The sequence below is a fragment of the Neofelis nebulosa genome, chromosome 4 (genome assembly GCF_028018385.1).
Source record: "Neofelis nebulosa isolate mNeoNeb1 chromosome 4, mNeoNeb1.pri, whole genome shotgun sequence".
Classification (NCBI taxonomy): domain Eukaryota; kingdom Metazoa; phylum Chordata; class Mammalia; order Carnivora; family Felidae; genus Neofelis; species Neofelis nebulosa.
Window position 1 is genome coordinate 25,580,249 of NC_080785.1, and position 13,400 is coordinate 25,593,648.

General features: G+C 46.6%; 1 protein-coding gene across 7 annotated transcripts in view; it reads left to right on the forward strand.

Moving 5' to 3' along the window:
• The first annotated feature begins 347 nt into the window (after positions 1-347).
• The window catches only part of GRM8 (glutamate metabotropic receptor 8), a 778,872-nt gene continuing 765,819 nt past the window's right edge, over positions 348-13,400 (forward strand). For 5 of the 7 annotated variants that reach the window (XM_058724415.1, XM_058724414.1, XM_058724418.1 and 2 more), the window contains exons 1-2: positions 1,073-1,522; positions 11,023-11,847. In XM_058724415.1, the coding sequence (XP_058580398.1) occupies positions 11,338-11,847 (510 nt within the window). In that variant the 5' untranslated portion in view covers positions 1,073-1,522; positions 11,023-11,337. Of the gene's footprint in view, positions 674-1,072; positions 1,523-1,847; positions 2,195-11,022; positions 11,848-13,400 lie in introns of those variants that run through there. The other 2 variants (XM_058724417.1, XM_058724416.1) reach the window with 2 other exon arrangements.

A 13,400-nucleotide genomic window follows, 5' to 3' on the forward strand; every position in this document is an offset into this window, starting at 1 on the left:
ATTGCAGGGGTGCCGAATGGGGGAAGCGGGGCTGCCTCGCACGGGTCTGTCCTCCCCTTCTGCTTCCTCCCTGTCGCCCGCCGGCGGGTCTCCCGTCCCGGAGCGTTGCCACGCCGCCCGCTGGGCGGCGGGGAGAGGCTCACCTGGCGGCCTGGGCGCGAGCCCCGGCCTGGGGTGTCGGCTGCAGTGGCGCGCGGCCGCCTCTAGATGGAACTTTCTCACCAACACAAGGCGGCGCCGACCGCCGCTCCCCCGGCGCCCGGCGGCCAGGGGCTCCCGCTCGCGCGCGCCCGGGCAGGTGCGCGGTGCCTGGGCGATAACTCAGGGGAGGGCCGCCGGACTGTGCACGTAGAGCCCGCGGGTTTCCCTCGGCTGGAGGCGCAGGGAATCCCGAGGTTCCCCCTCAGAAGCCGAGGAGCCGCGCGGCGCGGCGCCTCAGGAGTTTCCCGCCCCGTATCTGCGGCTGCTAGAATCGGCTCCATAGCACGACGGTCCCCGTGACCGCCCGCGCCCCCCTCCTGCGCAGTGCCCGCAGCGGGACCGTCTGATGCCCATGCTCGAGCTCCTGGGGCTCGGTAGAAGGCGGCCCCCGAAACCCTCGGGGGCGGGGGTGGGGGAGACGATCGCCGGAGCTGCGGGCAGGACAAATGGCCGAACGGCAGCGCCGCGTGAGGTAAACTTTGCAGGGGAACCGCGCGGCTGGCGGGCTTTACTTTGAGCATCCCCGAAAAGAAAGCGTGTGGCGGGACACTCGCCATCGACCATGTATTCTTCCCGGTGACCCTTTTCGGAGCCGTGCTCCCCGAGGCGGACCCCAGGCTCGCGGTCCTGACTCCAGGCTCCGCGTGGCCGTCGTGCGGCGCCTTCCCGCGCGGGTCCGGGCTCGCCAGGCAGTCGGAGCTGCTCAGCTCCCTCACAGCCATATTCCTCCTTCCATCCGCCCGCACTTCTCCCCTCCCCGCCACTCCCCACCCCGTCTTTGAGTCCTCCCTTTTTTTTTTTTTTGTTGGGGGCGGGGCGGGTGGGGGTGGTTTTTTATGAGAACTATTGACATTTCTGGTCCCGGCGTCTCTGCGGGCTGAGGTGATGTAGCGCGGAGGGGAATCCGTCGGCCGAGCGTCCCTCTCCCTGCCCGCGCCGGGGCCGCTCGGAGGCACCGAATTCCAGGGGCTCCCGCCCCTCGGGGTTCCTCCTCCTGCTTCTGGAGGGGACTGGTTGGCGCGAAGCGATTGGCGATCCCGGACGCGATCCCGGCCTTGGCTCCTCGCGCCGCGCCGGGTGAATGGCCGCGGGCGGAGGATCGGGAGGCGCCGGGCGCAGACCAATCGCGGCCGCCGGTGGGAGTATTTGTTATTCACATGGAAGACACTTGGCGCCGGCCGGGCCAGCTCAGCCCCCTCAGCCCAGAGACCAGCCACAAGTGCGGCCGCGGTGCTTGCCTCACGCGGCGGCCGTGGCGGCGCTGACATGGAGCTGCGGGCCCCCCGCGGGCTTCCTCACCGCGCCCTCTGCGGGGAGCAGGGTAAGACGCGCCGAGCGGCAGAAAGAGGAAAAAGCGGAGCAAGTGCCGAACCACGGGGAGAAACGCCCCCCACCCCCGAACTCCCCCCAAAGATGGTGCTGGCGGAAAGAGGAGATCCCCGCTGCTTTATTCCCCTTTCCGTTTTCTCCTTTAAAACCGTTCAGTGGACAGCCAGCCAGGTGCACCGTTTCTTCTCCGATCACTTTGGTGATTTGTGTTTCCTGGGCACAAGTACATGGCCTTGCACACCGGAGTCTGGGAGAGAAGTGGCGGGCGGAGGTGACGGGAACTGGGGGCGAGGGAGACTGGGCACCAGGGGGCGAGGGGCTGGCCGGGCATTGGAGCTTGATTGGGTATCTGTTGGTTTTACGTTGCAAAGAACCAGGCAGCTACTACCCCTCTAGTCCGCCCATGATGACATTCCAGTGAAGAGGTTCAGAAAAGAGGAAGGCTTAGCTGGGAACTCCCAAGGCTTGCAGATGTGGTCCCCCAAAAGTTTAGTCGGCGAATGAGAGACTGAAGGCTGTCGGTTAGGGGGCAGGAGCGTCTAGGGTGCTCTGCTGGGGCGCGCGGCGGCAGGATTTTAAAGCGCTCTTCCTCGGATTGCCTGCCCTGGGTGACCTCCTGGACCTGCCCTGGCGGAATCCGGACTTGCCCCGCCGAGATGACGAGGTACCTCCGTTCTGCAAATCTAGCGGGAGGGATTTCCGAAGTTAGAGGCTTCCGGGATGAGTTGGGGTAACCCCCGCCTTCTTGAGAGTGGGGCTGGAGGAATGTCTACCCATCATGCAGGGAAGACGCGAGTCGCGGGAGAAGCCGGGTGGTTTGGGGTTCTCCAGAGCCCCTCCATCCCCGCACTTCTGCCTTCACTTCGTGTTCTCCGAGTTAGCCCGACGAGGTTGGGATTTCCGCGGCCCCCCTTTTGTGGCTTTTGGGAAAACACTGGAGTTCCCTGTCCTGTTGGGGGGGGGGGAAGCGGTGAAGGAGGAATGGTCTCTAGGATCTTGAGTTTAAAAAGCGAAGGCAAATGCGCCCGACAGCTCCTCCGAAGCACCTGAAGCCAGCGTGGCCCCAGTTTCGCGCGGGCCCGCGCGGGCGTGGGCGCTCGGGGCAAGCCAGGTGGGGCGTGGGGTGGGGGGAGGCGCTCCCGGCCGAGCCGCGCGCGGAGGCTGGATCCCCCCCGGCGCGCCCGGGGGCTGGGGCGGCGCCGGAATACCCCGGCGGCGCGGGAAAGGCAAGAGAAACCCGGTACTTCTAAGGCCCTGGGCTCTACCGGGAGCCCGGGTTCAACAGCCTAAGGAACTGAGAAGAAAGAGGAAGATGCAGCTGGAAGTGGCGAGCGGGGGCGGGGTGAGTGGCTGCAGGCTGAGATCTAGGTAGAGACAGAGTCGGAGGTAGAGAACCCTCTGAGCCACGCCAGTAGCGAGCCCATCTGCTCTGCCAAGCAGCTCAGAGATCCCTTGAGGTTCGTACAGTTGGTGAAAATATAACAGAATCACACACACACACACACACACACACACAACCAAAAGCAAACAAAAAACCCGTCTGTATGACATGCTCCCTTGGTGCACATGAAATGCAGAGGGGTGTGAGAGTTGCCCAATTGCACAAGACGGCACCCCCACGCTTCCCTGAAGAATTGTTTCCCTAGTGGCCCAAACTGCAGGGCCTGGGGTCAGACAGTGTCTGTGCTCCCGGGATGGTGGGGGTGAAAATAGACCCACCAACCAGCTACAGTAGCCCAAACCCCTCAGTCCCCGAAGCTAGTCCTGCTTGGGAAGGGAATACCCTGTTTGCCATTTGAGGGTGATCCTTTCCCACAGACCTGATGGCATGGGAGTCTCTTGGACACCCAGGAGGACGCTACCATCTCGGCCACTACCGCGATTGAGTACAAAGCCAGAACTGGAAAGCAGGGTTGGTGGTGGAGATATTGACAAGAAGTATCATAAACAGTAGGAATGCATTCTGATAATAGCTTGTATTTTGCTGGAAAGAAAAAAAAAATAAAAACAGAAAAGAGCCACCAGCAGGTAGAGATCTTGGATAAACAGCTTATTGCACTTGACTGTAATTTCCATTTTCCGTTATGAAATTGTTTGTCAATAATTGCAAATGGCTACAGAAACCACTTTAGTTTACCTTGGTCACTTGCTTGTGAATAATGTCTTGAAAAATCTCTGTAGGAGACAGAATCAGCTGTGTGAAATTCATTGCTTGGTTCTTGAAAATATGTGGTTTGATAATTTTGAAGAGAAAAGCCTTATCCATCAGGGAAAATGAAGTAAGGGTTTTAAATGTCATTTTCCTATTTCAGAGTCAACTACAGGTTGCATCATACCTGAGATAAAGAGAGAGCTTTCTTGCTTTTAAATCGGGAATATGGGAAGCAATAGCTCAGGAGCAGCTTTCTTGGAGATTTACCCAGAATAAAAAAAAAAAAAAGATGCTGAGAACACAGGTCTTTGCTGTTATTTAGGCTCTATTTGTTCTGTTTGGTTTGTGCTGGCTAGTTCTGCCCTACCATGCTTCCTTTGCAAATTATGACTACTTGAATAATTCTAAAAACATCTAAATACAAAAGGAATAGATAAAAGGAAGAGTTGAACTCTAATGAGTGCAAGAGAAAGTTAGAGGTGTGGAGAGATTGTACTCTTTTCAAAGTTAGCTGAGCAGGTTGGAGCTGCTATGGGGCTCGTTTAATTGGTATTTATGCAGCAAACAACAGGCTGGCATTCATTTTGGCAACACTGTGTGCCAATCTTTGTGTAACAATGTTCCATTGTCTTCAGGCATGAGGCACAGTATACTCACTGTACACACAGGTTCTGGCTCACCACTAGTGGTAGCAATGATGTTTTTCCTTCTAAGTTTCTTTCTTACCATCTTCCTCGTGTAGTTAGAATGCCCAACATAAAGAGGACCTTGGCCTTTAATCTGGGAAGTGGAGTTGCTCTCAGTATCTTAAAAAGAAGATGCTGCTTGGATTTATCTTTTAACTGAACCCATAGCAAAAACCTGGCCACATCTCCATGCCTGCAGAATAGGCTAGCTTTCAAAGGTTCAGGAAACTTGCTGCTTTCTTGATAGAATCTGATTGTACAGCATCAGACTCACACATGTAGTTTTCTCAGGAGGGACAGTCATGCCACGTTGTTCCAGGAGAAGATGTGAACAGAGAGTCAGCTGGATCACATTGTTTCTATCACAAGAACAGGTTTTCTGTCTGCTAGGAATTGAATTTAGATTTGATTTCCTTTTCCTTTCCTTTCCATTCCCCCCTCCCTCCCTTCCTTTTTCCCTTCCTTTCCCTCTCCCTCCTTCCTTTTTTCTTCTTGGCTCAGAGAGATGTTTTGATTTTCATTTCTACTTGGTGCTTTGACAAGTTGTGATAAATTCACTGACTAAGAACCTTGAGCATGATGTATTCTTATCCCAGGACCTGCCTTCTGAGTGGTAGGTACTGCTAATGGAGTGATTTGAGGGACACTGCCGAGAGGCTCCTGATTCATGATAACTCCTGACTTTGGTTTGTTACATTACCTATTTTAACCTATTTTTTACATTACCTATTTACCTATTTCTTTACCTTCTTTGGTAAAGAAATTGTGGATCTCTTGGAAATTGTCTTATAAATGTAGATGTTCCAGTTGCGGGATGACACTAATGCATCTTTAGGTTTTGATACCTGTTAATGAATCAGCTCACTCCCTGGCGAGGGCCAAGGTAACGGGAGAACCAGGTCTTAAGAGTGTAACCTGTAGGACACATCAGTCCTGAGGGAGGGAGGAGATACAGGTCTGGGAGAGGAAGGAACAGGTGAGCACAAGTGGGAAGATATGGGAGAGCCCAAGAAGAGTATGTGGAGATTATTCATGTGTGTTGCCAATTTCACATTTTCCAGGCATGACTATGTCTAAAGATGGAAATCTGGCTGTTTTTTGGCTAACTTTTCCAGTGATAATGACCTTCATGTTAGAAGCTGGGCATTATATCCTATATACAACTTAGGAAGGTTTCCTATTGTCCTCTTTTCACTGCTGAAGAATATCTTGTCACCACTTCCTTCAGAATAGCCCTTTTGCTGCTTCAAGTGTCCATGACCTTCAGTTCTCTAGGTCAGATATTGCACTTCCATTGACTTTCCCTCTTGGGTCTTTCTTTCCAGTTTTCCTTTGGTCTCCTTTGATTCCTTAGACACATGACTTGTTAGGGTCTGGCCAGCTCTGAGTGTGATGGCAAAGTGGTTTTCCAGGTCTTCTAACATAAAACACAAGTAAAATATTTAAGTTCTAGGACTGATTGTTAAACTAATAGTATCCATGTACATTCTTAATGGCACTTGGCAGTTTATGAAATACTTTTATGTACATTATTATGTCATTTGACTTCACAGTCTTGGGAGGTGGCCGGGAATCATTCCTCAGCTTAGAAACAAACTAGTCCCAGGTTAAGTGACTTGCCCAATGCCATATAGCAAGTACAGGGGGAGAGGGATTAGAATCAGGGACCTCTTGGACCCCAGGATACCACTCTCATGTCCACAATATCCATCATGTTCTCCTGAACCCAAGGGGCATGAAGTAAGGGAAAGAACATAGCAGCAGTTCTGCACTTGAATTCTGGCCCAAGATTTTGGACACATTCATATATTCTTTCTGTTTTGAGGTTCCTCATATCCCAAATGGGGGCCGTGATACCAGTCTTACAGGTGTATTTTGTGAAGGAAATGAGATCATGTGTGTGAGGCTCCAGGTGTACTGTGGGCATTCCATAAGTGTTGGTTTCACTCCCTTTCCCTCTTCTTATAAGATACATACTATAAAAGTGGCTTCTCATTAGTTTAACTGTGGTCTTTTTATGCGATAGCTGTGTTATTGAAAAAAACTGCACAAATTGAATTCTGCTAAATCAGATTGCATTTTAAATGCATGGGGGATTTAGCTATTTAAGGGAAACCTGTGGTGAATTCTTTTGTAATGCAAATAATCACCTTCTAATTTATCTGTTTAGTAAGTTGAGCTGCTCATGTATCAGATTTTCTTAATATGGGGCTTGCTTGTACAGAAGAGCTTTCACAACCCTCTCTCACTGATGGGAAAAAGTCACTCAGCTTGCAAACAAAATCAGTTATTGTGTTCAGCTGGCAAAGCCTTGCTCTGGTGTTTGAGCGTAATCTCATTCCCTTATTATTAAATAATAGAATCTCAGAACGGGAAGCTGGAAGATACCTTAGAGATCACATGGTCCATCTCACTCATTTCACAGATGAGGAAATGGAAGCACACAGAGGCGAAGTGACATATTCAGTGTCGCCAGCCGGTGACCGTCAAACAAGGATCCAATTCCAGGCCTCTGTTGCCAGGGGAGGGCTCTGCCTGGCCCATCCGGGCTCTGGGGCACCCTCAGGATTCCAGGGCCACACACACATGCCGTAGCATGGGAGACGATAGACAAATGTGATGCATTTTCTAAAGCCACCTAAGAGAGCTTGCAAGTGTGGGCAGTTTCAATTGAAACTGCTAGATTTGCCATTTTGAGTTGATGACAATATTCAGCTTAACCTTTTTGTTAAAGAGCTGAATGGAATCCAGCATAGGGATGCTGTTTGGCCTTTTTAGGAGTAAAAAATCACAATTCTTGGCTAATGATATTCCTCAGTGAGGATTTTACCATACCGTGTCTTAAAAGCACTTGCCAAGTGCTGGAGGAGGACGTGCTGACAGACCTGATGGGTCCCATGTGGGAGGGTGGGTTTGTTCTCAACCTGGCGTCAGGTTCGCCAGGAACCCTGGTTGGAAGCAGAGGTTTGGACAAACTATACTTGATATTCTCAACCCTTTGAGAGATTTGGAAATCACCCTGCCCTGGAAATGCCCCCAGACTGTCTCCTCCTAATTAGCACATTATTTTTCCTCAAGGGCTACCTGTTGAAGATCTACACATTTCTGTAAGCTTTCAGTGGAGGGGAAGCACCTTCATCCTCACCGGTGCCTTCACAGCCAGTCTCTGCAGCACTGAGGGCTTTCTGAAGGACAGGACCCGTCCTGGGGGCCTGAGGATTTTGACTGTGGTGCCATTTACTAGCTCAGGGCTTTGGGTCATACTCAACCTTTCTTTTCTCATTTCTACCAGAGCTAATGATGGGTGTATGAAAATTCATGAGCCACTGTGTTACACACTTGGGACTTTGGTAGAAGAGAAGGTGTGTAGACAATAAAGGAAGCAGAATTCAGGGTCCTGGCCCTTGAGGAGCTGTCCTTACTGCTGGCCTTTCAGGAAACAGAGCACTCTTAGGAAGTCACAGACTCAAGTTCCAGCCAGAGGTCTTCTCCCCAGGCCAGCAGGGACTTTTGGTGAAGTGCTAATGATGTATGATGGTGTTCCTTATACTTAAGACTGGCTGGAAGGGAGTGAACAGAAAGGGCTTCGGGGGTTAATGGTTCAGCCTTCTCAAAGATCTTGAAGCCCTTCCTGTGGGCTCAGAAATAGTGCAAGGCATCTGCTCCCCTCAGAGGTTGATTTCAGGATTGCAGACCTCACACCTCCTTGAAGAAGTCCGTCAGCCCAGGTGAAGTTTGTACCCATTCCCGGAGGAAGGTCCGTTTGAGAGAAAAACTGTTTTATTCTAAATCTAGCACAAAGCATGAAGTAGAACTATTTAGTTTTAGTACAAAAAGGTCATTATTTCTTTAAAACTCATGGAGCCCAAGTAGGATGAGTTTAGATTGAAGCTCACAAGAATTGCATAAGAGTAAGATTAGGCAATGTAAGATTATACAATGAAACTGAATTTATGTGGTTCTCCACAAACTTTGAAATAGATTTTTTCCTCAGAATTTAAAAGGGAAACTAAACCTTTTCAGCTGTCGAGAGTCTGATTTTTATGACAACGTATCAGATTTTGATATAACTGCAATATTTCAGTATTTTGTAAGTAGTTCTGATTTTAATTTTAAAGTGACAAAATTCAGTAAAAACCTCACCAACTAGGCAAATATAGAAAAAGTTGCTCTGCATTGTGGAAAATGAGTTATAGACTAAATCAGCGATGACAACTCCTGTTTACTGAGCACGTACCCTGTGCCAGGTACTGTGTCTTCTGTGTGTGCTGCGTGACAGGTTCTGTCATCCCCTTACAGACAAGAAAGCCAAGCTTTAGAGAGGTCATGTACTAATAATTCTATGCTGCAGAGGAGGGAACTTAAGCAAAAATTCAAGTGAGCTGTCCAATAAATAATAACCAAGATGGAACCTCTTGTTTTCCATGTAAGTGCATTCATCCACTAAATAAAATGAATTCTTGCCTCACTGCTGCTCATCCTCAACCTCTCCTTAACTTAAATCTCTAAACAGACCGATGAGATGCTGAAAAGACTAGAAATTATTACAAACACAAATACTTTTATAAGAAACTCGATTTTATTAATTCCAGGACTGTACAGCCAGTGGAACTGGGTTAATGCCACAGGAGCAGGGAAGGATGATTTGTAATTAACAGATGGACTGTTTTTATGTTTGTGTAATTGAAAACCGTTTATTCTCTTAAGTACTTAGGAGTGGCTTGGTGTAATGAAGAAAGGCTGGTCTTTGGAGAACAACAGTTGCCCTTCCCCTTCTTTTTCCCTTTAAACATTTATCCTTCACGTATCCATTTACTCTTTGCTCTGTCAGAAGGGGTACGTTAAGGGTCAGCCTAGCCATGTGGACTTGGTCTCAAGCTCTGAATTAGTGATCAGAGTTAATGAGGTTTTATTGTCTTACAACGGGTCTTCCTTGTGAAACTGTAAAACATAATCCTACGTCTCTTAATGGGTGGCTGATGTAATTTATGGTCCCTCACTTAAATGGTTTTATCCAGGAAGTCAAGCTAACTTTCTAAGTGTTTCCTTTTGTGGAATGCCTGAGGTCAGGCTATTGTCAAATCACAGATTTTCTGAGGGAGAAGCAGCTGCTAGGAGAATGGAGCATGAGGGAATATCATTCAAGTGGTGAGAAAAATCAGAAAAGGACTAAGTATTTTGGGGCAGGATAGAGGGAATCTAGGGCTTAGCCTGTGCCAGGAGGCAGGGGATGCTTGTCATAGGCAGAATAGAACCCTATCAGCAGAATGGGCCATTGGCTGTATTTCTGAGTGTACTCCAGGTATATGCTCAGAAATCCAGGGCAGTGGGCTATGACGAACCCCCCTTTTCTAATCTGAAATTGAAGAAAAGTACAGCTTTCTCTGAAAGCTTTTGGACATATGTTCAGTTATCCTCTAGGGAGGCAGTATACTTTCCTTTGGGACAGGGAGTGTGGAATGAAAATTTTATGAACTGGAAATTAAACAAGTGAATGGAAAATACAACCAGATGTTGGTTGGCTAGGTTAGAGGAGAGCTGTCCAAATTTCAGGCTTCAAACATATATACATCAGAAACGAGCCTTCAATTAACCATCCTGCCAAAACAAGTTGGTGTTTATTCTCTTAATTATACGTGTGTTTCAAATATCAGATTCCCTTATGTTAAGTCAGTTTTTGCTTTCAGTTAAACCTCCTCAAAAGTCCTTTGAAAGAATCTCCTGGAATTCTTTAGGATTGAAGGTCCTGGAACAAACTTTTTCTATAGATTTGCTGGTAGATGTTTTCACTTTAGGTTATTTCTAATCTTGATGAAATAACTGCTTTCCCCACTGAGTCAGACAAAATTAAGAAGCTCTTCAATTGATCTCCAGCTCTGATTTGCTCCTAGTGATTCTAGGATCAAAGAGTGTTTACTTCAGAACTATAAGCATACCCATTGCTTCCACCCCAACAAATTCATAGCAATATCTTCACACATAACCCTCCCCATGTATTTCATTTTCAAGTCTTTGTTTTGTTATTAGAGAACAATGAGATAATTTATATGAAATAGCTGACGTTCTATGTTAAATCTTTTCACAAGCTATAAAACTTATACATTTTGGACTCCTCGGGTGGATTTCTTTCTTTCTTTTCTTTTGTGTTTGAGTAATCACTTTTTCCCACTGGGCAATCTGAGGCACCAAAAAAATGAAATTAACAGATGACTGGCTTGTTGAATACATCACAGAAAATAAACTTTCATTATGATTTTGTGGACAACATTTAAATGCTAAATTCAGACAGCTGTAAAAAGTAAAAGCAGATTTGAAAAGAAATAGTGCCATCAATCACAGGATTTTTACCCTCATGGAAATTGGATTTATTGAAATAAAATGGTAAATAAAAATACTCTCTGGCTTGGGAGAATCAACCTAGTTTCTGATACTTTTCTGTTTCCCTTGCTCCAAAAGTGTCATCAATCTCTCTGTTTAGATGCAGTGCAGCCAGGTGTTCAGAATCATAGGGGGACAAAAAAAAATTAGTTTCTCACTGAATAGGGGAAATGAAACAACAAACAAAAAAAGAGGTTTGTGTAAACAGAACTTAAAAATATGAAAAATGTAGACCCGTTGAACTGAACCCTGTTTTTCCCTCCCCCTGCCTCCCAGGAATAATTCTGCTACAGGGCTGACTTCAAGGACGTGAATTGTTGACCTCATCCCACCTTCAGAACCTCAGCTGTTATTCTAATTTTTGCACCATTCCAGGCAAGTTGACTTTATATGGAAATAAAATTGAACCTTAGGGGTCTGATGGAAATTCACTGTGACATTGAAATCAAGAAAACTTGCTGAAACCCACAGAGCCTTTTCCCCCATGGGCCCTGATGGTAGCCTCCAGAAGGTGCAACCTCTGGTGGTGCCCCTTCTTCTGTGGCAAGAATAAACTCTGGGTCTTGGGTTGCAACACCACCTGTGGAGAAAATGGTATGCGAGGGAAAGCGATCAGCCTCTTGCCCTTGTTTCTTCCTCCTGACGGCCAAGTTCTACTGGATCCTCACAATGATGCAAAGAACTCACAGCCAGGAGTATGCCCATTCCATACGAGTGGATGGGGACATCATTTTGGGGGGTCTCTTCCCTGTCCACGCAAAGGGAGAGAGAGGGGTACCTTGTGGGGAGCTGAAGAAGGAAAAGGGGATCCACAGACTGGAGGCCATGCTTTATGCAATCGACCAGATTAATAAGGACCCTGATCTCCTCTCCAATATTACTCTGGGTGTCCGGATCCTTGACACGTGCTCCAGGGACACGTATGCTTTGGAGCAGTCATTAACATTCGTGCAGGCATTGATAGAGAAAGACGCTTCTGACGTGAAGTGTGCTAATGGAGATCCACCCATTTTCACCAAGCCTGACAAGATTTCTGGTGTCATAGGTGCTGCAGCAAGCTCCGTGTCCATCATGGTTGCTAACATTTTAAGACTTTTTAAGGTAGGTGAAGGCGTTGTCTTTCTGATCATTGTGACAAGACATTAAAATGTTCTGGCTCCAACCACAGGTGTAAGAAGAACGTGAACATGGTGAAGATGCTCATAGACCCTCTCAGGGTCACCAGGTTACTCAACTAGAGGATTCTGTGTCTGGGTTTATACATGTGTTGATTTAGCTCCATTACTTAATTGGATTAATTATGACTCTTTTTTCCTCCCTGAACAAACAGGTGATAATTTCTATGACATGTTGAGTCCTTAACATCTTGGGATATCCTCCTTATTGATGCTCATTTTAAGTCAAAGCAAGTATTTTTAGAGAGTATAATAAAATCTTAGCACATTTTTCACGTAAAACATTTCTATGGTGTTTGAGATATAAGATAATTTACTTGGTGAAGCTTCTTTAAAGTGGAATGCTCTGTTATGACAAAAGTTCCTGTATGAAGAAACAGTATTACTAATGTGTGGATGGAAATGACACCCTGGGATATAAGATGGCCATAAAATTGTCAGGTTTATAATAGCTACAATAGAGCAGAACCTCATTAATTCAGACTGCTCTGATGCAGACTTGGAATAATTATATATAATTCATATTGAGTTAAAAGTTCAAGTTTAGCAGAATAATTCAAGCCTTTCTGATATAGGTTTGATGATCTATTACCTATAAATTGCATTTATATACTGAGTAAAATTGGCAAAATAAGATGGAATAATACTTTGAAAAGTATAAAGTGCCATAAAAATAAAGTTGTTGTAAGTCACCATCTTTCATTAACTTTATCATTTTGTTTATCAATATCTATTATGTAGTGTTCTATAGGAGACAATTGTTTGAATTGAAAATACTTTTTACTGGTTTCTTAGTGGGACATGACTTTTCCGACTTATTCTGAATTAATGAGGCTTTGTTTTATATTGTGAGAAACTGTTCCTGTGCATATTATATTTAAAGATATTAAAAGAATATGGAGAAATTGGACAGATGACTGATACAGTGACAAAAATGAACAAATTGATGGAAAACTTCACAAAAAAGATGACAGGAATTGAATCGAAAGCTCTTGGTTTGGGAAATATCTTGGGGGACCATCTAGTCTGGTTCACTTTGTAGGCTGGAATCTTCTTTGTAACCTCCCCCTAAGTGGCCGTCCAGCTTTTGTATGAATTGCTTTAGTTTAGAAGACAGAATGCTAAGAGGCAGCCTAATGACCATTTTCAGGCTGATGAAATTTTCTGAAATGAGGATGCTGAGCAGAAGCTCTCTGTGTCTAAGGAGTATTGAAGAGGCACAAACCAGGCTTCAAGGAATGCTGGAGACATTTCGAAGGACATTGGGAAGAGCCTTTTGGCAATGATAAGGACACAAGATTAAAATAGGCAGCCAAAGGTGCTCGAATTTGTCATTTCTAGAATAATTTCTCTTGGGCTAGCTGACCCCTTGCCTGTACAGGATTTTCCAGATTTCTCACCACATCCGGGGATCTAGAATTTCTCCTCAAAGTCTCAATTCTGAGCTGCATGCCATTTTGTGCTCTGTGATGGTACCCA